General features: G+C 43.1%; 1 protein-coding gene across 2 annotated transcripts; it reads left to right on the top strand.

Annotated features, from left to right (window-relative positions):
• The first annotated feature begins 2,809 nt into the window (after positions 1-2,809).
• On the top strand, positions 2,810-27,585 carry LOC120788865 (beta/gamma crystallin domain-containing protein 1-like). 2 transcript variants are annotated; one of them, XM_040125058.1, is made up of 22 exons: positions 2,810-2,856; positions 5,667-7,090; positions 7,574-11,090; positions 11,187-11,351; positions 12,285-12,323; positions 13,132-13,250; positions 14,216-14,372; positions 14,601-14,740; positions 16,357-16,483; positions 17,388-17,423; positions 18,202-18,362; positions 18,563-18,686; positions 19,688-19,833; positions 21,244-21,370; positions 22,073-22,102; positions 22,213-22,325; positions 22,810-22,942; positions 23,752-23,891; positions 25,399-25,522; positions 25,746-25,904; positions 26,397-26,559; positions 27,334-27,585. In XM_040125058.1, the coding sequence occupies exons 1-22, from the start codon at positions 2,854-2,856 to the stop codon at positions 27,420-27,422; spliced, it is 7,236 nt and encodes a 2,411-aa protein (XP_039980992.1). In that variant the 5' UTR covers positions 2,810-2,853; the 3' UTR covers positions 27,423-27,585. The 2 variants fall into 2 exon arrangements, with proteins under 2 accessions (XP_039980992.1, XP_039980991.1); XM_040125057.1 differs by having other exon boundaries at positions 25,743-25,904.

Below are 27,585 nucleotides of genomic sequence, written 5' to 3'. Positions count from 1 at the left end.
TGGTGGGTGCTAAAAAGAAATGTCAGTCAAATATGTAATTACATATTTGGTTGCAAGAAAACAAGACACACAAGATATTTTATTTCATTCGTGTGCAGGCTGCCATGATATCAGCAAGGGCAATGTTATACAATAACTACAAGACAACATTATTCCCAGTTTCAAGAATAAGCACTGAGGATGAAATGCACTGAAGATGATCATTGAAGTATCATTGAATTCGGATCCTGCATTAGCTGTTCATTATCTCCTCAAATATCATATATACGACTCAGGCAAATTCAACAATTCTCATTCAAAGTCAGGAAATTATTATAGGGTTACCAGTTTAACAGCCAACTATCTTGGCTAAAGGTCACCTCAAGAACCACGGTGACTGCTGGTTATGTGTTGTCTGAAAAAAGGAGCAAACATCTTCTCCAGTACTTCATCAGTGTTGGTGAAAGGTCTGAATTAGCAGACGTACAGCATAAATATGCTCTGGTAGGCACTGCAGACGACTCACTGCACCAAACCAACTGTACAAGGCACAAAGTCCCTTCATCTCTCTGCACTGCATCCGAGTGCATAGTAGCATATAGGAGAGGGATCTGGACCATTTATTTCAAAAAGATTAGTGGTCTTAAGCTCATCACACTTTTTTTTTTTTTAGATTTCTTTTTTTGTTCTAACAGGAACTGTAAAAGCAGCTCACACATTTCTTAATGTTTCTACTTTAAGATATCCATCTTTGTGTCTTTAAATTGTTGCACTGAAAAGCCTGTTCTGCATCTGTTACGATTGGGAACTCACTATATGTATTTTTCTTTGGTGAAGTATCTATGATGTATCTATGTCCTCTTCCAAAGAAGGAGCTACCAATGGTCACACTTCACAGTCAGAGCTTTCCCCCGTGGTCATTATAGTAAAGTGTAGCCCCCTTAAACAGTTTTTTTTTAAATTGGGCAGCTACGCTGTCAAAGCCATACATCACAGTAACAATCTTATTTGGAAAGTTGACAAAAGACAAATCACCAGATCTTTCAGAGACATGGGACTAATCTTAAAAGTTGCACTTGAACTGCATTCAAGAGCCTTCCTGTGGTACAATAAAACCTAAAATTTATTCTAATTCTAAATTTAAAAGATTGTTAGTGTGGTCTCAGGACCCTGCCAATTCAAATATCGTGCCAAGAAAACAAAATCTGGGTGGATGCATGGAACGAGTAACTCTTTCTCTTTCCCTCAACAGCAGCTGCTTGCACATGCCTCCAGTGGAGCTGCTCACTGCGACGAAAAGAGAGACTGCTTGTATTTGAGCGGCTGCCAGGTAGGCATGTCGGTAACTGTACGAGTGTCACACAAAGCAGTGCCGAAAATGATTCTTGGTACGTATCGTAAAACTCTTCCCTGGATGAACAAACGCCTCGCCACATCTTATTACACCGAATATCATAATTGGCCAAACTGGCCAAATAGACGTTGCTCAGTACAAAAGGTGTGACTCATCCCCAGCTCTTTTGCATTGCCAGTGTATAACAAGCTCTTGAGCCAATCCTTACAATCCAGCTCAATTAGTGGACCCAGCAGAGGTGAAGAGACATTAAACTGTGCATGTTTTTTCTCAGGGTGTTATTTTATTTATTTATTTTTTCTGCATCTTATTCCCCTACTGCTTGTTTAATTAGTTCCAAACCAGTAAAACTAGACTTCTAAACTTCTGAGTGATAACAGTGATAAGTGGCATGCTTTTCAGTTGAGCAAACACCAACATGGGGCTAGCTGCCTTTTATCTTTGAAATGCATGAAATCTCAACAGCCCAGAGCAATTTTTCTTTCTCCTAAAGTAAAAGTGATACTTCTGAACAGATACGACTGGGGATAAAACCCTGCCAAATGGTTAGCATTACGTTAGGATCCACATGCATTTGGCTATTAGTAAGAGAAAAGACTGTGACAGGCAATGTGTAAATTTTTCATAGGGTGTAGAGTGAGACAGGTTTCAGTTTCTGTAGCATATTAATAAGTCATGGGAAAGAGGCAGGAAGAGAGGGGGAATTTATTTGCATATATTTGTGAATGTGATGCATGTGAGTGGTGCATTCAGTGTGCACACTGTACGTCTGTGTGAATAAAAGGGTTTGAGGTGCGACAATAGCCCTTACCAATGGTTTTAAAGGTGGGGTCTGAGGTCAGATAAAGGGCCTGCAAGGGTGTGTGTGTGTGTGTGTGTGTGTGTGTGTGTGTGTGGGGTCCACTGTAATACAATACCAGTTAGTGAACGCATTTGATCATTTCCCTGACAATTTAACTCCCATGATTTCATCCACAGTTAGATCAATCCATCAGAAACAGATAACGCCTAGGTGGTCTGTTTTCAGAGCGGAGTCTATGGACTATTGTTTGTCTATCCAGCCATATCCAGCCAAAAGTCAGTCTGTACCTGTTCTGTCGTTGGTTGCAGCCCTGACACGCTGTTGCACAATAAACCGCCATAACTGGCTGCTGTGTCACGGTGTTCAAAGCCTCCGGGTATGTTACCTACCTGGGCCGGGCAGATTCCACCTGCACCTCAGCCCTCATTTCCATGGGAAAGAAAAAAAAAAAAACACCTTCAAAGCAACACGCACGTTGAAATCTGCCTGGCGCACTACAACAGTTAGCTGTGATATATTTCCTAGTTTTGGACCGCGCTAAATATTTCTTAGGCCGTGCGCTGCGGACCCCCCCCCACCCCCCTGTTGTGCGTCCGAGGAGGGACGGGCCCCCCCAGAGAGACGGCGGCGCCCTGAAAAGCCTTCGCTCTTATGAGCGCTTTTGCAGCTGCATTTGACCGGTTTATTCCGCGGAGGAGACCGGAGAAACGCTGCGATCATGGTAAGGTCTCGCTCTCCGCCTCTGTTGACGTGCCTGTAACGAAATGAACTCGGGGGTAGGTGGGGGGGCCTGTGGGACTTTCGGTCAGTAGACTAAGCTGTTTGAGGGACTCGACTGTCCGGAGAGCATTGCGTAGCTTTTTTTTGGGGGGCACCGTTTGTTCTGGTTTTTTTTACAGTTTGCGCAGAAACCTGCGTGACCTCCACCAGGTGGTTGCGTGGGCTGTGAAGAGGCTTCTCAAATTAGATCAATGAGCGAAAGTCGATCCCTGCAACATGTTTCATATGAAAACACTTACGTTTTATAGGCTATACTGCCTCCAGACATCAAGAAAAAGAAGAGGCGTATTGAAAACACTAACAGCCGGTAAGAATTTAGGCTAAACAGGGCGGTTAAACGTCTAAATGAATATCCAGTTTTTAAAAACACGTAATTACTAAGGCCACTCCCCCACCTACGGGCAGGGTGTACGGTTTCAAATTAAAAAAGTGAAAAAAAACTAGGCCTTAATTAAAACTTAAAATGCCACGATCTTGATTTTCTAGTTCCTTGATCTGATTTTTTTTTTTTTTTTTTTTAAGTCGAAACAGTGATTATCCACCCAGACAGACGCAGTTAAAGGGTTAAGTCCCTGGACTCAGCCGCATGGAAAGACTGACTGGAGCTGCCCGCCAAACGAAACAAGGGGATGCAGATCTGGAAAACAGAAAAACTCTGAATTCAACGGGCTCCGTAAACCCACATCGTAAACGCGTCATTTCCCCTGGAAAACTTCGTTTGGACGCGGCCTCCTGCTGCCTTCAATTGCTAGAATGAATGTCGGAGTTTTGAGATGCACACGCACCGTCGGGCTGGATTTAGGGGGATTCGGCAAACATTGGGCAGCAGTGTCGCTTTACTTAGCCACACACCTTGCATATAATTTCAAACCAAAACGTCCCCCCCCTGTTTAATGATTCTATTTGATACACAATATGCAATTTAGGTCTGTTTTGGACCAGTTTGGAGAAACTGGCTGAAACGTTTTGTCCCGAATTCTAACCTGGCTGCCTTGAAACTTATCGGCCTTATGAAGAAAAACTACTGGAGCAAATTTGGACTCACTTGTCCTGATGTCCAGCAAGCGTGTCACACATTTTACAGCCAAGTCTCAGCCTACTGTGATACCTGTGCCCAGCTGTGATGTGTCAGAGGTTGGGTATCCCGCACGTGCTGTCCTTAACAACTGTTTATATTTTAGTGTTGCATAATCCTTTTACAGTGTTTCTTTGTGTCAATGACATTGAATTTATTACTTGAATTGAATGGGCAGTGCAGTAAAGCTCTGTCTGTTCTGCTTGGTTTCTGAAGTAGAACCACAATTAGATTTCAGTGATACATATACAGAGACAGATGCATATGCTGTATAAATAGATATATATTGTCATTAACACTCTATATGGGAAGCACATATACACAAACATAGCTACACCACGTTAGATGTCTTATATACAAAACGTGTGTGAGCAGTTGTACAGTGACTCATGGGGACTTAAAAGTACCAGGAGTTGGGAGATGCCTTGTAGATAGATAGAGAGATAGACAGGTGGAGCACTGTGCAGTGTTGCAGCAGCCACTTCACATCACAAAAACCAGGAGGTAGGCACATAACAAAACAATACAGTTAAAGGCTTAATTCTCTACAGCAACTAAATAGACTAAATAAAGAAAAAGCACTGCTCATCGGTTTGTGCAGCATCCTCCTCTGCACGACCCACTCAAAGGGGTTCAAGATGGCGCCGCTCTACTGGCAGTCTGTTTTGCAGTAGCTCCCGTTAACGTCGTCGTGTTTTTTGTTTTGTTTTTTTTGTACTTTGTGATGCGTGCCACACACCTCCGTCAAAATTCCAGTGGCTCCAGCCAATCTGAACTACAGGCTGTGCCCCCCGGCGGAAACGACTTTAAAAAAATGACTAAAGAGAAAATAAAACTACCAATGACTCGTTGGCCCGCGGGCTCCACAGCGGCACTCGTGCCAAAGGTTTACGCGGAGGACGTGAAGGCACCATTGTCAGACCGGGCTGCGTGCGCTCCGCCGGAGGGGCAGAACCTCAACGGCACGCACGGCTCCGATGCCAGAGTCTACCGCGCTGGTGCCGTTGCGGATGTCTCGCTGGATGCGCGGCAGACTTAGCACAACACGTTGATCTGTTAGAGATGCATCTTAGGGCAGATCTTAATCGGTACGAACCATATGTTGGCGGCGGCCGGAAAGTTTTCTTCTATGTCTAATTAAGGGTGAGTTGATTTTGAAATTACAGCCGAAAAGTGTGGCTCTCAAATACAGAGTTATGGACGGATCTGTCACTTTTGCCAAGGCAGAATATCTTTTATGGTGAACTGCTCTTTCACACTGCTATTGTTTATGCTGGTGGAATGATTTTGTTTTGTTTTGTTTTATGCTCTGTAGGAGTTTTTGTTCTAAACCAAAATCATGTTCACAACCTACATAAAGAGTCTGAATGATATGGTATTTTCTACGGTAAGCTTACAGGTTATAAGCACTCCTGCATGTCTTTGCTATGCTGAGAGATGCATGGCCATACTCCAAATGCCTATTTACAAACAACCCCTATTTATATTTACTTTGGATCCCAAGCTTGCACTCCCTTCCTTTGTTTATAGACTATTTATGACATTTGCACTACCATGTGTCGCTACTGAAAGTTTATCTAAAGTGTCTGCATATTCATATAAATATGCATGTTTACTGACTGCATCTGCATGTGTAAGGAGAAATTTATGTCAGTTATTTCTCTGCTTTGCTTTAGTCTGAGAGCCCCAAGGAGGAGCCAAGTACTGGGGTCTTGGGTCGTATTGGGAGTTGGTTCTCTCCATGGAAGGGAAAGGGTCCAAAGAGTCCTACTGAAAATGCCTCCCCAACGAGTGATCAGGCTGTTAAGTCAGAGGGAGACGAGAAGAGTGAGGGGCCTGTGAGATCCCAGGCAGGGGAACAACAGTTGGAGAACGAACACAGCTCCAATCCCAATCCACTGGGTCTCTCCAGAGAAAGTCTCCGCTGTGAAGAAAAGGACGCCACGCAGTCTGCCCACAGACACGGCTCCGTTGTGAGCAGCTCTGAGACAGGGGAAGGAGGTCCAAAAGAGGAGGAGTTTGTGGAGTGCAGGAGGAAGAGAACAGGGCAGGGCAAGGAGAGGGAGGAGAGCAACAATGGTACTTCAGCGAGTGGGAATCCTAAGAAGAATGCCAGTCATCTGACATATCTGTCTTCTTCCTCTAAAGAGGGAGTGGTATGGGACTCTAACCGGGCCCACACCCAGCCTCAGGCCCAGAGACAAGCGCAGGCCCAGGCAGGCAAGAGGCTCCATGTGTACCTGGAGGAGACCAGCGTGACTCACTGCAGCCAAGACACTTTAGCTGGACAGGAAGTTGTCCGCACCAAAGTCACGAAAAGCCTACAGGTCCCCCCGAAAGCAAAGTCATCAGCAAGTTTTGATTTTCCAAAGAGCTCAAGTTCAGCAAGTGCAGAGAACAAAAGGACAAATGTCAGGCCTGCTGTCGGGGCACACAGTTATTCAAGTGCTCAAGGGGGAGTGTCACTGAAATCACACAAAGACTCACAGTTAGAGCCTGAGCCCGATAAAGAACAAACAGAGGCAGACAGCATGGGGCGTAAAAATGCAGCCAGAAGGAAATCCAGGAAGAACTCTCAGGGAGATGGAGGGAACAGCCCCCAGGAAAAAATGCCTCCCAATACTCAACCTGTCCTAGAGGGATTCTCTTCATCAGATAACTCAGTGACCAGTCCTCAGGGCAAAAGTCCAAAGACTCACGTGGGAGAGTCATCTGTAAACCCCTCCTCCAAGCACAACCCCACCTCTCAAGCCTCACCTGGGGGAAGGGAAAGGACGACTTCCTGCCATGATACGGTCAAGCAATTGGACGACCTCCAGGATTCACACTCAGTCATTGCAGACACTCTGGCATGTATGGTGGATGGGGGCGCAGACATGGAGGACGATGACAGCCTTTACAAAGTACAAAGGAAGACAGAGACACCAGAGTCCAAACGCAGGAGTATTAAGGTTTCTCAGAGTGAGGTGAAGCTCTTTACAAAGTATGTGTCTTTGAATCCTGTGCAAAGTCCAGCGGGAGACAACCAGGATTATAAATCAGCATTAAAGAATGCCAAAGAGGAAGAAAAGGATAAGCAGAAAACAGAGATTGATGCAAGGTAAGTTAAAGTTGAAAGTTAAAGAATGAATGAATGAATAATAACTTAAATAAAATAGCAATTTGTTGGAAGAAATGTTTAATTTTACAACTAGTGCACCGCCAACATTAGTGGACATTTTAACCCACCTGTCGAGCATTTGTCTAACATGACATTGCTGTCAAAACAGGGAATGTGTGTTAAAGCCTATGGGTGGAAGTGTATCAACAATGAAACTATGGCATGAGTCACAACGCAAAGTGCAGCCCTTGGCTTGAAGATTAACACTGTAACGTACAGACCATATTATGATATAGGTCAGATTACATCTAGCCAGTCACCTAAAGATTAAACTAACATTTGTCTCTTGCAGACAACATGGTGCATATATTGAGGCAGGTTTAAAATACAAGAGTCAAAATCAACTTTAAATGTTTAAAATTAAAAAGAAAATAATCATTTTTAAATGTTTGAATTCAGACCTTTACCTCTTATCATACACAGACTACATGACTTAAGGAATACCGATGAGGCGCCTAAACCAGTCGTTGGCCGGATTGCAGATAAAATCAGCCTCTTTGAGCACCAGTGGGCGGTGGGGGGCCACAAGCAGACCCTCCAAACCCCGAGAAGTGCTGATGTCTCTCCAGTCAGGAAAGCCACTGAGAGGCTAAAAGCAGATTTTGAGTCGTCAGACAAGAGGTCGAGATCAGTGGAACGTCACCGCACGGCCAGGTCCAGCTCTGCATCACCTGTTGGGGAGAAACCGATGACAATCAAGGAGCGAGCAAGGAACTTTATAAAGGCTTCTAAATTAGAGGCTAAACCAGCACTGCCTCAGAAGCCAGCCATGACAGGCATGTCTCAAAAATCCACATCGTCTGTGGCAGTTGCTGCATCAGGGTTGCCACAACTTGACAGTCAGGATAAACTGGATACTAAAGAGCAGATAAAGACAACAGCAATGTCGGAGATAACATTAAAAGCAGATGGACAGGATACCACTGCTGCAGGGGTAAATGTTTCCAATCCAAAAGAACAACCAACAGACTCCAAAACAAAAGACACAGTGGCCTTGAAAACAGCAGATCAGGGTACGAAACCTTACAGTGTTGAATCGGATGTCAAAGCTAAAGGAGCGGGTGATTCTTCAGAAATGACCAGCAACATTAGTCCACAGTCCAAAGGCCCTAGCAGAACAGGCTCCCGCTCTAAAAGAAAAAGTAGAGAGCCTACCAGTCCGGTCAGCCCAAATAGTGAAAACAAACCTAAAAGTAAGCCACAGGTCCCTGCTATAAAACAGGAGCAGGTGGATGAAACAGTGGAGACTGTCCCAGCCTCAAAACAGCTCAAAGAAAAAGTCTCATTATCATCTGATAAAGCACAAGGAAATACATCAGGAAAACAGGCCATGTCTGATACTAAACAGAAAGCTTTTAAAAAGGAACTAGAAGTCTTAGAAAAGCAGAAGGAAAAGTCAGATTCTTCATTTAAAAAGGAGAATATTAACAAACCAGTCAAGAGACAGGGTGGATTGCCTGAACCATCTTTCAACAAGGATGAACCTGATACTGCTGCCTATAACAGTGGAACAAAGAAGCCTGTCAACAAGGATCCCGTTATTTTAGCCCAAGAGGAGGAAAAGGCAGGGGTACGTAGCCTCGTATTCACTCAGGAGAGAGAAAAGGCCACCAAGGACAGCAGAGAAACTTCAGCCTCCTCCCCCTCACCTGCTGTTGACCAGTCTATTGAGAAGGCTCCTTCAGTGGAGCAGGAGTCACCTTCTGAACACCCCAAATTAGATAGAGAATTATCAGAGCCTCCTGAAACAAAAGGTAAAGGAAAAGTAAAGCAGCCCAGTAAGAAAGACAAAGGGCAAAAATTGCAACCTCAAAACAAGGACACAGAACTAAAAAATCTGGCTGAGCAAAAGGACGTGGAGAAACTAGAGAGGGCAGCGAGTGAAAAAACAAAGCAGACGGAGAAGAAAGACCAAGAAAAACCACAGGAGCCCCTGCGTTTAGATAAAAATACCACAAATGGCAAGGTTTCAGACAGTAGGCGAAGTATCTCAGGGACAGAGGGAAGTGTTGCTAAGGATGACAAAAGAATAAGTGCTGAAAGAAAAGAAGAGACAGAGCCCATTAAAGACATATCGAAACCAGAAGCCAACAAGCCAGAGCCGGCCTCTCAGTCATCAGAAAAGACCAGCTTATCATCACTGGACCTCCCTGCTCAAGCACAACATGTCAGTCAGGTGGCGACTGCGCATCCAGAAAAAGCTGCTATCTGTGCCGTCACCCAGACTAATGAGGCTGCGAGTCAGACCAAGAGTGACACAGAGCCTTCGAAGGGAGAGACGGCAGCAGTTGTGCCTCCCGAGTTGCAAACAAAGTCTACAGAAAGCTCTGGAACAGAAACAGAGCCAGTGGTCATTGCAGCAGAACCACAGCCTAATTCTGCACCAGTGGAAAAAATGGAGAATTCACCCGATGACTCACATACACATGGAGCTAATGTTGTTGAATGCTCCAGCTCAAAGCCTATTAGCAAAGCAACTACGGCGGCTGGGGAAGTGACTGTAAAAGCCACTGATTACACTCCAGTGCTGATAACTTTACAGACTGACAGTATGGCAGAGAAAGGATCATGTGTTAAAGAAGCTTCTCCTATTTCTGTCTCTAAATCTGCGAGCAGCCAGGGAGCAAGGAAAAAAAGTGCAACTGTTAAAACAGTGCCCTCAGAAGACAAAATCTCAGGAGATATCACGGATCCAGCTCCTAGCCTTTCACTCAAGGGTGTGGAAGAAATAGCACAGAGCCCTTCTGATAGCAGTGCTTCTAAATCCACAGTTAATGTGATAGAGAAGACAGCTGAGAAAACATTCGGTCCGCTAGTCAGTGAACTTCCACCCGTTTCTAATGGTGACATATCCTCACATCCACAACTCCTCACAGCCAGAAAGGAACTGTTCAATAACAAGCCAAGTCAAACTCCAAAAGCACCCACTTCCCCAGAGGTTAATTTGCTGATCCTAGACTCAATCCAGCGTTCATCCATGAAGAAGCACCGTTTGCCACAGGGACTAAGCAAAGATGATTCTGCAAAACGGCAAGACGCCCCCTCTAGCTGGTTAGATGTGGACTTTCCCAAACGGAAGCTTAAAGTCCCAGAGCCCAAAATGAGCTTTTCTGGCAGTGAGAGCAATCTTCTGGACACTTCTGGTGAGCTAGATGATGATGACTTTGTTGAGAAAATCAAGAAACTTTGCACCCCCTTCTCCCTCCCACCACGTAAACACAACCACCTTCGCCCACCTCAGCCCCCCTTTGCCATGCCAGCTATCAAGGAGGACCACTTTGAAAAGACGTTTGACCCTGACGAGTTTAAGTTTGGCTTGAGGAAGAAGAATCAGTTCAACTTAGACACAGCCCCAAGTCTCTTAGCCAAACTCCAGAGCACAGAGACTAAATCTGGCCTGAAGCCTGCCAGGGCTAGTTTGGCCGATAGAAGCATGCTGCTCTGTGGCCTTGACATCGACTCTCGGCTCAGGGATAAAACACCAGTCAAGGATGAGGTGGATGGCAAGGAGGAGCAGGATGAGAAGATCAAAGTGAAGTCTCGCTTGGTGGGGAGCTGTGTCCTCAGCAGCCTCACCATCCCCAGCGTCAGAGGGAAGAGGAATGGAGCTCAAGCGCAGGCAGAAGGCAGCAGCTCTGGCGATGTTTCACCCAGCAAATCCCCCCAGCCAAGCCCTCCACCTTTATCCCAGCCACCCCCGCCATGCCCGCCTGCCACAGCTCCAATCAAAGACGCGCTGGTCAAGCAGAGCTCTGCTCTGAGCAACAAACAGAAAGCCCAGGCTGCAGAGGCTGTGGTCAGTGACTCAGGTCCTCCACTTCCTTCCTTTAACGACATCAAGCTGCCAGACTATTTAGAGAAGTACCTCCCCCGAGAACCAGCAATAGCAGTGCAGAGCACACAAGGACAGGAGCAAGTCAACCAAACGGATAGTTTATCTGTATGTTATTTTCACTAAGCCATCGCAGTACATTTTATGAGTAGAGAATCACAATGAACAACTCTTACACTTACCTGATGGTTTTATGTTTATCAGGTTATTGAAAGGATGACAACTCCGCTTCCTGGAGGCGAAGCTGTAAAACCATGTCTGTTGCTTCCTGATGCTGTGCCTCCATGTTTTCCTGGGATTCCTCCAACTACACACCCTGCACACTCTGAGCAGCCTCCGGTGCAGCCACAGGGTATACTCAGTAACCATGTAAGTGTGCCACATATACACTATTGAAGGCTAACTAATAGTTTGGTATCACAAATTAAATCTGTACATCTGCTTGAAGTACATGTATATGAGCTTAGGCTGCTTGCTGCAGTGCTTCCTGTTAGAGTAATTTAACTGGAAATTAACTGATTGAACCACTGTTTCGATTTCCCAGTTATTAATACCCAATAACGTAGCTATTTCCAAAGAAACTTCTTGGAAATTATGAGGAATTATTGTGAAAATATGGACTTGTAATATAAAGCATTATCATTTTTTTTATATTTGATTGATCTGTCAGTTTTCTTTCTCAGTAAATCAAATTAGCTGTTTGATGAGTAAAATGCTTGAAAATAGTGAAAAATGCTCATCGCAATTTCCCATAGCCCAAGGTGACATATTCAAACTGCTTGTTTTGTCTGACCAACAGTCCAAAACCTGAAGTTATTCAGTTTATTATTAAAGAAAACTAAACAAACAAGCAAAGAATCACATTTGAAAAAGTGAGAGCAAGTGAACTTTTTTGCATTTTTGCTTAAAGATTTACTGAAATCGTTAACTGATTATCAAAATTGTTACTGTCTTAATGTTACGAGCTTTTTTAATTACTGCAGTTGATGTTTTTTCAGTTTCGTTTAGCTGACATTTGTAACTGTCAACTCGCAATTTGCCCATTGTGCGAGTATGCTGTATTAAGAAACACCTTTTTTCTGCTGGGTATGCTTATCAGTGTGATGCTTGTGTACAAATGTAAACCAGTGTAGCCTCCGTGGACCCACTACGTCCCTAGAAATAAACGCAAAGGTCAGGACAGTCAGCATGCACAAAGCTGCTGCACAAAAAAATGCAGATCGGCTTCTCCAGCATTTTAAAGATGTTTGTCATGCGCTGCAATCTTTGTCGCAATGATAGTTCTGTGTTTTTGCATTCCAGATAAGAACTGCCAAAGGATTTCACAAGCGCCCTGGAAAGGTACAGTAGGCACAGCTTTGCCCACTTAGAACGGAAAACAAGATGGCGAGAGGAATGTGGACAGACAACTCTCTGTTCTTTGAAAACATCTGCTTTTCATATGGTGTTCCTGGGGGTAAACAAAGTATTAAAAAAAAAAAAAAGCGTAGTGCAAGTTCTCAGCTGGATGTGATTACAATCACAGCATACGGTGCTGCCAGAGCCGTTCAAAACCTGTTGTTCCTCATTATTGTAGAACTTCATAAGTAGTGCAGAAAAGAGAGGTACTCACCTGGCACTCGGCATTTTCAGTTTCTTGCCTGGGGATCCCCTGTTGTGTCTAGCATTAAAAAAGAAAAATACACTGACACACTGCGTGAAAAGATTTAGGATCTTAGAGTAGATTTTCAGAGTTTTTGACTCAAATCGACTCGAATCAAAGTAAGACAGTTCTGTTGACTACAGAGTCTCCAGAGCAGTTTTTGTGGTTCATCACTCATTTATCTAATACTCCGGTGGCCTATAAACCAAAAATGTTACCCTCATTTTAAAAGTGATGCATTTCATTAACAGTGCAGCCTAGTGGTTCAAGCCACTGTATGTCACTACATGCTTTTTAGTTGAAATAAATATGTTTTTACCGTGGCATAAAAGAGAAATGTGGGAAAACGCTAACTTATCAAGTCCTCCTCAGCACTCAGTGAATCATGATTTAATGTGATGGACTACACATCTAATGCATTTTGCCGTTTGCTATCCCTTTTCATGGCTACTGTGTTGATTTTTTGATTTTTTTTTTTTTTACTCTGCCCCTCATGTCTCCACACAGATGGTGTTGTTTGAGAAAGCTGAGTTCTCTGGCCAAGCGTATGAGATTTATAGGGATGTAGCAGATGCTACGTCTCTGCAGCTCTCGCCTCTCATATCGGTGAAGGTTGTTAGAGGGTGGTGAGTATTAATATTCAACTGGAACTTTCAGATAAAGGGAAGAAAATGTGTGCTGGAGTGTAGTTCTAATTAGTGTCAAGTGGTTTTAGGACACTAGCGTAGCTTGTAATAGGTGCTGGATGTGTCACAGGGTTCATCTAATGAAATATCAGCGATGAGAGTTCCACACTGGAGAACTGCAATTATATATTTACTCTCACACTTTTTCCTTTAAAGGAGCGCATGGAGTGTCGCTCATACGAAAAATTGTTCCGCAGCACTACAGTGTTCAAAAAATCCACAGGCTATAACTTCAACATCCAAGCTAAATCTTTATATTGATGCTCTCCCAGAAATAGTAATCAGGGTAGTTACATCATTTCTCGCAAGTCGATATATTACAATAAATTCTGCAGCAAAATTGCAGTATATGCTTATGATAATGCTGTCCTTAGTTAATGACCCATACTGTCTCTCTCGACTGATATTTAAAGGAATAGTTCAGCATTTTGGGAAATGCACTTGTTCCTTTTCTTGCCGAGAGTTAGAGGATAATCGATACCACTCTCATATCTGTCTGTTAAATACAGTGCTATAGCCTGCAGCCCATTAGCTTAGCTTAGCACAAAGACCAAAAACGGGTCAAAGTGTTCTTTGGTTTTTGTACAGATTAACCAAATTAGATATAATGTGCTCATTAGTGATCTTGAGAGATGCTGGTAGGAGGATTTTGTTATCTTTGGTCAGAGCCAGCAAAGTTAAGGTAACCGGCGACTGGCTGTAGCTTCATATTTCCCAGGCAGATGTGAGAGTGGCATCGATCTTCTCATCCAACTTTCAGCAAGGAAGCAAATAAGCGTATTTCCACCAATGCGGAAATATTGCTAAAGGACCACATACACTTATCTTGGTCCTTCCTCTTTCATTCAACATATAATCATTTTCTTCCGCCATCTGATTCTGTGCGTTTTTGTTTTCCACTACAGCTGGGTGCTCTACGAGAAGCCCGACTTCCAGGGACGTGCCATCGCTTTGGAGGAGGGGGGAATAGAATTGACAAATGAGTGGGCGGAGCCTGGTTTGGAGGCAGAACCACACAACAGCCCACCCATGCTGATTGGCTCTATTCGACTTGCTGTCTGGGTGAGTGCCCCGGTCAAATACTCAAATACAATATCGTCAGCACACATGGCCTTCTGAAATGTGGCTAATAGGGGATTTTGCTTTATTGATATTCAGTCCAGACTCCCCCAGAACAGAAAAGAATAAGACTCAGGGAGTCAAGCTCTTAGGTTTAATCGCGAGGAATGATTTAAGGACCAGTATGGGCCGCTGCTGATAATTGCTGTGTTTGTTTCCTCCTCTCTGTAGGATTACAGCATACCCCATATTGATCTGTTTACTGAACCGGAGGGCCACGGAAGGGTAACACCTTACCACGATGACATAATAGAGACGGGCTCATTTGGCATCCCACTGAGCACTGCTTCCATCCAGGTGCACTCTGGGGTGTAAGTATGGCTATTTCAGCAAAACCGATCATTCACATCTTTGTGACTGACCCCTGGTAAAACATGCGTAAAAGTCATGAACAGGCTTACAAAATCAGATCGTTAGCAAGACACATGATCTACTTATTGTGACTGATCAGAATGGTAGAAAGGGAGGGACTTGGAGATTAGATTTGATTTGAAATACACTATATTTACGGGCTAAATAATGAATAAGTTGTGTCTTCGCTTTGCAGCAGCAAAAGATAAAGTGCAAAGTAATGAGACAATCCCAGTTCTCTGCAATGATTTTTGTATTTCTAATGACCGCTAGACTAACCAGAAGAGTGGTCTTTGGAAATCTTGCCCACCGGGCTAAGTGTAGACCTGTCTTCTTAATGGGAAGCTCTCAGTGTTTGGGTTTGACAAATAGCTGAGAGATAATAATCATTACTACATTCCTGTGTTTATCTTTGTCTTTGGTTCCACTCTAACTCGTTTCCCTGTCCAGGAATGTCTGTTCTGCTGATGCATGTTAGAAAAGAGGGAGAGTGTAGGTGCGGGGCCCCTTTGAAAACGTGGGCAGGTGGAGACTGGATGGAGAGTTAGAAACAGACAAAGGTGTAGAGAGAATTTGGCAAAGGGGAGAATTTTTTTCCACGTGAAGAGAGAAGGCAGTCAGAACACTGTGCCCTGCCCTGAGGAGGTTACTGACAGCAGACTTTTTTCCCACAGAAAAGGTTTACCTTGGCACTCTCGGTAGAGACCTAACATTTTGGAGATTGTTTTGGCACTTTTCAACATCTTGACAAAATTACAACTAACAGCTGTCAGTGGCCGGTTCGTCTCTGCTAAGTTACAAATCATTCAGCCTTAGCAGCTACTTCCACGGTTTCTGCTCTGCGACAAGCGGGGCAACTGTTCAGCAGATCTACGTATTTTAGCGTCCAACAAATTCACATTTATTGTATGCTAGCTCGATTGTTTTGACTGAGCAAACTGACTCATTGGCTCCTGTTAGTATGTATTTCTCAGTACCATAAGGTTGTCATCAATTCTTCGTCTTACTTCCTCAGCACTGACTAAATGAGCCGGGTTTATTTTTGCTGCCAGAGGCTCACATGTGGCGATTGGTACGAGGCATTGCGTTGTGCTACATAATGGCTCGAAATGTCAGAGACGGGGGCATAGTTTCAAAAATGGCTGCCCACACTAAAAATTAATTGTAAAGAAAAACTCTTTAAACTGAGGCATGCCATTCTCAAGAGCTTTAATTATAAAATAAATAGCTTTTCTTCTCAGCTCTGGTTCCATGACTCATGTCTGAGGTAGGTAGAAAACACGGTGTTGACCTAATAATGCTTTATGTACCGAGTAGAAATGCTCGTACTTGTCTGTTTTGTGAAGGATACAGTAGCTGCCGGTTTCTGTGTGGAAAAACAGGCATCAGCGGGTTTGTTCTTTTTTATGACAGTGATGCCCACCACTGTTTTATAAAAGTAAAAAGCCATGCAAGGTCGTGAAAGGACTCACAGTGATTTTAAAACCACCAAGAGGCATAGGTAGGCATAATGTGGAGAAACCGTCTGGCTTAAAGCTTAATTAACATGTGATGTGGTTGTTCCTCCATCCTTCAGGTGGCTGGTGTTCAGTGACCCAGGGTTCCAGGGCTTGCTAGCTGTACTGGAGATGGGAGTGTACCCTTTTCCTGACACCTGGGGCTTTCCATCACCCTTCGTGGGATCTCTTAGACCACTTCGAATGGTGCGTTTGTCTGGGTAACATCTATTTTTTTTCACTGCAGAGGATCGTTCAAGGGTGTGATAAGTTAATTAGGTTTTTGACAGCCGTGCTAGCGGCGTGGTTCTATAGCAATCCTGGTTGGGATCCACCTTTTTGGTCCTGACAGAAATATCTCAGGCACTGTGGGATGGATTTCCTTGGACAGCACCAACAACAATTTGAAATATTAACACCTATCTAGTTAAGTATGTCAAAATTTACTACAGTATATGGATTGACAGAAAATCTGGTACAGGCATTCAGGGTTCCCAGAGGATGAATCCCGACGACTTTCGTGATCCCAGACTTTTCCTCTAGCATCACTACAGTGCTAGAGACAACATTCTTGTCTACCGCAGGATGAATTGTGATTACCTTGGAGATCCCCTCCTCATCTATCGCCATCATTGGGTCAAAATTTAATTTGTCCAATAAATCCCCCGAAAACTAATGACATTCCCGTCAGTCTCTGATGTACTTTACATTTAGTTCTAAATAGCAGATGTTAGCATGCTAACCTGCTAAATGGTCTTTAGTAAGTTCATGAACATGTTTACTTGTTGCATTTTTTGTTAAAAGGACGTCGCTTTTGTGAATTTGTAATGACAGCTTCCTTTGTGAATAGACTCCGTCTGGCGAGCACTCTGTACAGAGGCAGTCAATGTAGAAATTAGCAGCAATTAGTTACCCGCAGGGACGGAAGTTCAGATCAGCATGTTATATGAGTTCAATTCAGTTTTCTTTGCTCCCTGTTACGGCTCAACAGAACTGGTATCATTTCCACAAAAATAGAACTATGACTGTAATTGTTGACCGTCTTGTTTTTCACAGAGTACATTTAATTAGAGAAAAAAAATGTTTTTTGATGATGATGTCTCTGTTCCAGGGGGGGTTCAAAGTGGAGAATCCCAATGAAGTAAAGGTATGCACAGTTCTCTCCATCCTGAATAGTTTACAATTTTATTTTTCTTCACGTGGTATTATTAAGTTTAGTTAATATAAGCAATGTAATGTTCATTTTATAAATTATAACGTAATCAAATGATGGACTGTGATTATTATATTGAGGAAAACATGTTTTATAAAAGGCCTACTGATCTTGTGCTTTGCGTTCTTTGGCCCATTTTTCTGCTGTGTGTTTATCTTATTTCAAGCCAAAAATAGAGAGATGTCAGTGAATTTCCTGTGTCACCAGTGTCTGTTGTGGCAGCAGACATTTTCAGACCTCAGAATGAAAGATAAAAGAGCATTGTTTAGACCCAATGCATTGCACTGGGCTTCAACAAGGGTAGAAGGTGAATAGCACTGAAGTACACAAATTCATGATGTAGTGCTCACAAATGTCTGACAGATGAAGTATCCAAGGATGTGCTATTCACTTCATCATTTGAAGCGCTCCATATTCATCAAGAAATAAAATATTACTCAAACTTCATTAATTCAGTTTGGAAATAAGTGTCATCTTTCTACCAAAAAAAAAAAAGAATTAGGTTTATTATTTATACAACTGACTATCAATGTGAGAAATTGTGATTCTGTTGATGAAAAAATTTCGTTTGTTTGAGAAAAAATATAGAAATATAAAAAAAAAATTCAAAGTGGTGTCAAGGACAGACCTGAATTCCATAGCAGTTTATTTATTCAACCCTTGTAAGTGATGAGTCAGCTTTAGTATAAGCCTTGTCCTTTCTCCATCACAGGCTGTGGTGTATGAAAATCCTGGCTTTGAGGGCTCCTGTTTGGAAATCGACAGTGACGTTTTCAGCTTTTGTGAGGGTGAAGGAGACGCTGCCACAGACAGTGCAAACCTTGGACCAGAGAAAGTGAAGTCTGTGGGTTCTTTAAAGATCATTGGAGGACTGTGAGTTTTTACTCCTCTGATGCACCATAGTCCATTCTCTTTGCTTACATAGGATCAGGTTAGGTGGCAATCTTGGCTTGGAGCACAGTTTATTTAGGACTAACTTTCCTGCCATCTGGGGATTTTGAGTTTATGTAATGCCGTCACGATTTACAAATACTGATCCAACCAGCAATATCTCTGCACCTCTCTTGTTCCAGGTGGGTGGGCTACAGCCAGCCTGGGTTTGAGGGCCAGCAGCACATCCTGGAGGAAGGAGAATACCTGGACTGCAGCGACTGGGGAGGCTCAGAGCAGCTCTTGTCACTGCGACCAATACTGGCTGTGAGTATCGCACTGCACTAACCCGCTGCACACTAGTATGTGAGGAATAGTAAATGTGGTGTGATGTTTAAATTGTGGTTTGACCACCAGGGGTTTGTGAAGGTTGAAGCCCAACTACTGACAGTGTATAGGGTTAGCAAGCAGGGAGACCCATCCTATCTATTAAATGCCATTGAAAACTCTGGGGTTTACTAAAGTCTTTATCGGAGAAATGATTGATAAAAAACAGTGTTGATCAAAAAAAGGAATAAAATGTGCAAAGACAATAAAGTTTTGTTTTTAGAAAGTCGTGGAAAGGGAATAAACTTCACAATATTCGAAGTGGGCAGTGCTGACTTTTTGATTCATTGTCCAAAATGTCATAAACCAAAAAATATCAGCTGAACATATTGGGTAAACTGATTTACTAGTCAAACCCTAGAGCAGTGGTTCTCGTAATGAGAGATAACAGAGTCGCACATGCGGAAAAATGTGTATCAGAAGTTAAATGAACCTGATTCATGTGGGAAAGACAAAAAAAAAAAAAAAGAAGTTCTTTGACACTCAGAAGGCTAACAAGATTCATGTGTAAGATTAGCAGATTCTGACAGGTGATGCTCATGCTCAAGAAAATCTGTTTTTCTCAAGGGTTTAGTTTCAGTGTGTTGGATGTGCCTTGTGTCTTTCTGAGTCTAAAAATTTGTTATTTACACCAAAAAAAAAAACATTCAGTTCGTGTTCTTCACGACATTATCTCAAAGAAATAACGTCCTACTTCGTGTGTTTTGTTACTAATTTTGTCAGTATTAATGGTGGATAAAAATTTAATTGGTTTATAGTGGGATACTGGGCTTGACATTTCTTCTTCTTCCAAAGGAGGCATGATGGGAAAAAAAAAGGTTGAGAACCACTGCCCTAGAGTATGTTGGCCTATTTCCAATTGCTCAGACGTTTGTTCATGTAACGTGGCTTGGATGTGATGCTCATCGGATTTTTTTCAGTCGATTTTGTTCCTGTTCCAGGATTTCATGTCGCCACACCTCAGAATGTTCAGCGACAAAGATTTTGGCAAGCTGGGAGCGAACATTGACCTCACAGTGCCTGTCATTAACATGGATGACACTGGCTACGGCATGAAGACGCAGTCCATTGATGTCATCGGTGGCATGTAAGTGACAAGTATTAGAATTATTCCTGTAGCCTTTACTGCTGTGTGATCAGTCATGGCATATAGAAGGTTAGGATAGTTCACAGTGTTATTATTGCTTCTGCTAAAGTGATGTGGATCAAATTTGTCTATTGGGATTCCTCAGCTGTCTGTCCACTGCCAAGAATCCAGGTGTATTTCTGCTGAAGTATGCCTGATTCCCTACCTGTCCCGCTTCTTACTGACAGATCAAAACCTCAACAATACTGTACATCCTTTAAGATGCACCCCTCTGCTCCAACCTGAGAATTAGTTGAGGCTACAATTCCAGTGAGGTCCTGTAAGGTTTATTGCCGTTCTTTGAAGCTCGGGTGTGTAGCAGTTAGGCTGCCGCACCCATGCTGACAGGTTGAGACAGATTACCTAGTTTACTAATATGTACTCGGCCACACCTCACTTCCTGTCAATGTGCTGTAAGCTGGTCTTGGATCTTGCTGCCTCCCACCCTTTTGCCGCGGAAATAAATGCGATATTAGTGTAGGATGTGGAGGAGGATCTCCTAACGGCCTGAACACTGTTTACAAGTAACGTCATTTATGTTTGGATGGTGGGTTCCTGTGAAGCGTTTTGTCCCCATCATCTGTATTAGTACATACTGCAGGAAAAGTAGAAGCTCCAAGTAGTGGGCTGTGTTCTCTAGCTGTTTCCGTTTCTGTTTATTTATGCTGTCATTAGCTGAAAAAAAACATAGAAGTAAACAAAACAAGGAGCAAATCAGAATAATCAAATGCAGAACATGTAATGCTGATTGCTAGTACCCAAGGGAGAGACTCACAAAATGATGAATGATGTGGAGTGGAACATTTCGTTCCTCTTTAGGAGGCAGGACTCTCACAACATTTAAGGGTTATTCTCGCTGTGCTGCTAGCCTGTTATTAGATTACATAGCCTCGCCCATGTTTCGCTGCCTTCCCTCTGAGCCTCCAATTGGCCCAGTGTGTTTTGTTGAGAGGCCTGTTTGTAGTCTCACATGTCAGGACACACAGGCCCACAAATGCAAACACGGCGCCTAACTGTATGAGTAGCAGGACCGTCCGTGACAACACACACTCGCACAGCGGCCCAAGACATGCCACATTTGCCAAGAGAGTACATACAGTACATAACTGCTGAGATACCATCATGATGGAGTCTATTATCAACCTGAACTCTGAACAAAAATTGTTGACATTACATGATAAATGAAAAGCCAAAACACAAGCCAGAAGTCTTCTCTTTTGTGTTTTTTTTTTTTTTTTTGTTTTTGTTAGAAAGTGCAGGTATTTCAAAGACTGTGTTTCATTTCTAATTAAGATAACATGAAAAGGGGGAAAGCACATTTCTGAAAAGTCTGTGCAAATCAAAGGGTAATTATACTGTTTCCTTTCTTAGCTGGGTAGTGTTTGAAGAGCCGGGCTTTTGCGGCGAGTCCTACATCCTGGAGAAAGGCCTGTATGGAAGCCCAGAGGACTGGGGCGCGCTGCATCCCACAGTTGCCTCGGCGATGCCCGTCATACTAGTAAGAACACTGACTACCCACTTATTAGACGGATGGTGACATAACTGTGATGTCTTAACTTGAGCCTCAGGTCACCACATGAATTGTAATTTTAGCTCTCCGTGATGAATAATCGTGCAATTTTGCGAGACTGAAGGGCTAGCTGTATTCTCACTTCTCCAGATTCTCCCAGTTTGTCTGACCATGTGTTTTCGTTGCATGTGACCAGTCACAATAGTCATGCTTGTGGCCAAATCGAAACTTAAGGTGGAGAGGAGGAACCTCTTGGGGTGACAGGCAAACCCTTGTACAGCAGATTGTCTTTGTGAGCACAAGGAAATGGGCTAAACATGAGTAAATTCATCTGCCCAGGGTGAGAGAGAAAAATGCTCGTCGTAAGACTGGAAGTGAAAACATCTTAGATCACAGAGATGAGTCATCACGATGCGGTCTCAAACCAGACGGTGGTAAACACAAACATAAATTTCATGCAAATTCCACTGTATAGCCTTTGCCTCCATAGTTAAGAGGCAAAATGCAGTAAATCCAAGAACGATAACACAGGTAATAATTTGGCTTCAGGTATAAAGCAAATAATGACCATTGTTGGCATTGTTGACGTATGACACAGAAATGTGCAAATAAAGGCATTGTAATTACCATCTGCTGGGGTTTGGTGCATGTAAATGAGTCTCATTAAAATGTTTTTTTTTTTTCTTTCAGGATGATTTTGAGAGCGCAGCCAAGTTTAAGGTAGGCGATATATCTGATCTTGCTGAGATACTGCCTGTTTTATCTGATGAAGTGCACGAGCGGCTCAGAGCGGATGACTCAGGACTATTGTCGTGCTGTGTGTGCCTCAGGTGCAGCTTTTCTCTGAACCGGGTTTTCAAGGCTCCGTCCTTGCCCTGGAGGACAACGCGGCCTCCCTACAGGACGGGTTCTCCGTGGCCTCTTGTAAGGTTCTGGCTGGCAAGTGAGTAATACTGCACACTATGGAGCTGAACTTGAATCATAGGTATTTGAAACACTTTGCCCCCATCCTGCGAAGGCAGGTTTTAGGAATAGGCCCTTTTAAATTTCCCAGTGGGGATCTGATACAATTGCAGCTGCTTAGTGCTCATTTTAGAAAAGTATCTGTGGCACTCAGGATCTGCTACGGGCTGTCACTGCTCCACTTACTAAAAAAATGTCCCATGTGGCAACAGCTTGTGATGTACTGTACTTTACATTTTTTATAATGCAGCATCCATGTTTATTTAACATATTACTTAGCCCTGTGCGTAGGTGACCACAGACCACTGTATGCTGTGCATGTGATTTGATGTACATATTTAAATTGGAAACCTACTGCACATTCTGCAAATAGTTTTCAGCGGCTATCATCTTTCTTCATCATTCCAGGACAGGAGTCTCATTGTGTGCTTTCCTGTATGTGTATTTATGCAAATGACTTTCAGCTGGTTGGCATTTGATGGCCAGGACTTCACTGGCAGGATGTTTGTGTTGGACGTGGGGAGCTACCCAGATCTGAGAGCAATGGGCTGTGTCAGTGCGAGCTCCTCCATCCTGTCACTACAGACTGTTGGCTTTGTAAGTCGTTTTCCTATTTTTCAATTCTTCTAACACTTTCACATCCACTCGCGTTTTAACACCATTGAATGTGGACACTAAGTTTTCAAGGATTTTTCACGTAGCTCTGATACCTTCACTATACGGTACGCTACCTGCCCAGCATCAAACAGCAGACAGACAAACGTGGCGGCTAGATTGTGAACTTGTGAGCATTTAGTAACTTAACAGCCAGATATTTCCCCCAGGATTTGGTGGACACCAAAACAGGGCTAGATATTGGACTTACATTTTCAGCCAGAAACTCGACTCCAAATGAATTCTAGTGTAGGTCGTTGTCGGCTAATGATGTTGCCATAGCAGCTTTAAAGGTGATTATTTGAGTGTTTTGTTTACCACTTGTGACCTCTGCACCAAAAGTGGCCAAAAAACAGTTACGCAGGTTTGAGGTTTCAGCTCTAAAGTTTATAGGCCAGGGGATTCTTTTTCAAAATGACTAACATGGATGAAAGGACGATTTTGGTTGATAAATGCCTGCCTAATTTATCGATACATAAATTGCGTGTACATCATCTTATCTTATTCATTGTCCTCTACATAAAAATGACCATACCGTATCGAATGAGTCGCTACTGCTGCCCCACAACATGAGTGTCGATTTAGAAAACAACCCACATGTTACAGTTAGCAGAGGACGAATTTGCAGAGGAGCACAAAGGTGTGACTGTAGTCTGTTTCCAGGGTAACCTCAATTTCAACCTGCGTAACCTTAATCTCTCCACCCACCTCTTTCCTTAATGTGCTCTCTCCCCCTCTCACTCGCTCGGCAGGAGTTCTCACTGCCTTCCATCACTCTTTTTGAGCGCTGCGGTCTGCGGGGGAAGAGGGTGGTTCTGACGGATGGATCAGTCAACCTTCAGCTGGCTGGAGGCTGCGGCAGAGTCCAGTCTGTGCTAGTGGAAGGAGGCATGTGAGTACATTACGGCCACTGCATGATTCGCTCTATAGCGACATAAAAGCAGCTACCCAGACATCACCAAGTTCTCCTCTTAGTGTGAGTTTGACAGGCTCGTGCATAACAGCCCCTGTTTGTGTTTCTACCAGAGTCTAAACCCACAGTAATGTGAAACCCATTTTTTTTTCTGCCAGGAATGCGTGAAACAGAATAATATCTTTTATTTTTCACAAACATGTCCATCAGTGGCCCTTGGTGGTTCTCAGCAGCTCCACGTCTACGTTGTTTTTTAACCTCTTTTGAATCTCTGTTGAATGGCCAAGTTAATGCGTCAAATATTTCTTTTAAGCTCTCGGACATCTAGTGCGTAGTCCTTTACATCTGGCAAACCCCACCCATGTATGTTTATCAATCCTGTAACAATAATTGTAACACAGACTTAGATATTAAAGCAGGTAAATCTCAACAGACAAAGCAAGGTACTTAAGCTTACTTACTTACTTTTGAATTGGCTGTAGATATTTTCACATTTGCACGAAAAGTATTTCATCCAGGTCTGTTAGTGTGACAAAGTACTGAAGACCGTGCACGAAGCAGTTTGGACGGGTATGCTCGGGCATGATGAGTTACTGGATGCAGAAGTGTGGGGTCAGCACGCTATTATATGTATTACAGTACGACAGTGCTGACAGATGGAGCGATGATGGAAACCTGCTGCTGGTGTGTGAGATTCGGACTCTAGGTGTGAGCCCATGCCGAGGAAATAAAGGCCTCACAGTGAGCCAGAGCTGTCCCTGGAGTGACAAATTCCCACTGCAGGAGAGACAGGCAATCGGCCAAAAAACAGAGCCAGATTGAGTTAAAACATTTAGTGTCGCAGCGAAATTGGACAGTAGTGAAGCTCAGCACATTTTAGAAGATAACCTCTGGCAAGGTGCTGCATGGACGAGTAACAGTAACTCACCCGCAAATCAAAAAACAAACAAACCTTTGATCCAACTAGAATCGCAACTTAGGTAACCTGCGCTTATGGCATCAGAACAGTTCAAATGTAGGTAGTTTCAGAAATGTTTTAAATCACAGAATCATAAAGCAAATTAATAGGTGTTCATGTTCTGCTAATTTCTAATTAAGGGATCATCTTTTTGACTTTTGTGGCTCCTGTTTTATTTTCAGTCAACCTTTATTTCACCAGTACGTTCTCCAGCGGGTGCCATGTCATTGCCCAAATAGCAGCGTAATGTAACAGGCACCAAACATTATACAGGAAAGAAAGAAAGAAAGAAAAATATGAAAGGCATTTTTTCCTAAACTTCTTGCCTAACTTTTAACTGTATGCCCTGGGCAACTGTTATAAGGAAAAAATAATACATGAATACTACAAACCAACCACAAAACAGTCCAAATTCTCTATATATCAAACACTATTGTCCAAAGTATTTATCTTGTGTTGGTTTCACTGTGGTTTCACTTGTTGAATATGTAGAACCTGACCGTGTCTTTGTCTTTTCTTCACTACCAGGTGGGTATTATATGAGGGAATCAACTATCGGAGCGCTCAGATTTTGCTGAAGCCTGGTGAGATTCTCGACTGGCGCAAGTTCAGCAGCTGGCAGAAAATTGGGTCCCTCCGCCCTCTTCTACAGGTATATCCTGGTGCTCCACAACGGGCACAAGGCCTTTTGTTTTCTGCATTCGAAAAGTACTGTATGTAATGTAATTGTATGGTAGAGAATTGTGAGAAGCTTTGACGATAAGTTAAAAGGAAAAAAATCCCACTGTGAAAATCTAATCATAATGGTATAATGTATTAATCATCTATTCTTTTCTTTTTTTCCTCTCCTTTTGTCACGTGTATTTCCCAAGCAGAAGCAAGTGCACTTTCGTGTAAGGAACAGACAGACGGGGCTCGTGATGTCAGTGACTGGCGATTTAGATGATGTCAAACTGCTGCGGATACAAGAAACCGAGGAGACCGATGGATTCGAGCAGATCTGGTTCTATCAGAATGGACATCTCCGCTGCAAGGTACAGTGCCGTCATTACAGTGTACTACTAATCAGTGTCAGAGGTCAGGGAACGATTGTCCTGGGAACGGTGCTATGAATGAGTAACGGAGGAGCCTTATTTAAAGCAGAGGTATCTGTAGTTTAGGCCATCGTAATCACGCCAAATCCCAAGACCTAATCTGATTCTAGACCAGGTCAAAAGCAGGTCAGGCAAAGGGCAAGACAAGCACTGAAGACTCAAGCTGACTTTTAGTACCATAGACCTTGGTGTCAGGTTCTCACTGCTTTCCATCACCCCCGAGTCAGTATTCTGTTGAAGTTCAAACATACAACACTCAACACTATTTTTTAAGCGAAAACCTCCCATATCATACTAAACACTGTTGAGTTGATCCACTGTAGACTCTATATGTGAGATGTTTAAATGAAAAACTCAGACAAGCCCAACTCTCTCTAAAATCTTCTAAATGTCACTGGTGAAAACAATCACCTCCTCTACGCGTGCTTCCAGCTGCTGGAGGAGTGCTGCCTGAGCCCCAGTGGCAGTATGACCATGGCGGGAAGCCGTGTGGGTCTCACCCCAGAGCCGGACGACCACATCCATCTCTGGAGTATCACCCCTGAGGGCTTTATCCGCTACACCGCCACCTCCGATCTGGTCCTTGAAGTCAAAGGTGAGCATCCATATCTAGCGTGAGATGTATGTAGTGTTACTAGTTAGTACTAATAGCTGTTACCTGGGATGAGGATCTAAAATTGGAGAGCTCTCACAATCCGATCGAAGCATTTCAAGGTTATATAATGGTCTCTCAAGCTTCCACACCCTTAATTTTTCGGTTTTACAGTTAAATCTTATCACCTAGCACAAAGACCTTACACAAAAATCTAAAATTATTATCAAATATACTATGTTCTCAGGCTAATTTAAACACGAGAGGCATTCATAGTCCTCCACAACACTGCAGTGTTCCACTCAGGAAACTCCTACACATTAATTACTAGCTTTTGTTCACATCAATCCAGTAGTACCAACATGACTGTAAGAAGAATCATCTTGTGCCTACTCCTGTGGGTGTTTACATCCCGGGGGTCAGCATGTATCGCTGACAACTAGTGACACCTTGTGGACTAAATAATATTAGTGTCATTCACTGCAGTAAGATGTGTAGTATTAAAGAGGATATTTTGAATGAAATAGATGAAAAATGAAATATTGTTAAAATTACAATATAATCAGACCCTAGACAGTTAACAGGACAAGGTTTTAAATGCCTCATTATCCATGATTATATACGAGTGTCAATTATCTTTAATAATTTAAAGTGAACCCGATCTCACCCTAGCTGCAGTAAATAGGGCACTCACTTAAAAAAATTACACTTGACTACCCAGAATAATAATTAAAATATAAATAAATAAAATAATTGGACGACATCTCTGTCTTTCAGGGGGCCATCACTACGACAAAAGCCAGGTGATTCTGAACTCTCTCAATCCAAATAAACCCCAACAAAGGTGGCTTGTGGAGATTATCTGAAAAGATCCGAGCTGCAGAACTGGACCCCAGTGTTATAAGAGGCACAGCTCTGCTAGAGGCGTCGTCATGCAGCTGCATGACAGGTGCTCAATGACGGGGTACACCGTTGGCGATGCTAAACCTCTGCTGCAGAAGAACTATAAAAACTTCCAATGAGGACGTC

Source organism: Xiphias gladius, chromosome 4 (assembly GCF_016859285.1).
Source record: "Xiphias gladius isolate SHS-SW01 ecotype Sanya breed wild chromosome 4, ASM1685928v1, whole genome shotgun sequence".
NCBI lineage: Eukaryota > Metazoa > Chordata > Actinopteri > Istiophoriformes > Xiphiidae > Xiphias > Xiphias gladius.
The sequence above is the reverse complement of the archived record's forward strand: the minus strand, read 5'-3'. Positions and strand labels throughout refer to the sequence as shown.

What these genes read in the sequence shown, in the direction of transcription:
- LOC120788865 (XM_040125057.1), top strand. An exon ending in AGAGCGCAGCCAAGTTTAAG is followed by an intron (nt 22,103 to 22,212) that starts GTAGGCGATATA and finishes TGTGTGCCTCAG; the next exon opens with GTGCAGCTTTTCTCTGAACC. An exon ending in CACTACAGACTGTTGGCTTT is followed by an intron (nt 22,943 to 23,751) that starts GTAAGTCGTTTT and finishes CTCGCTCGGCAG; the next exon opens with GAGTTCTCACTGCCTTCCAT.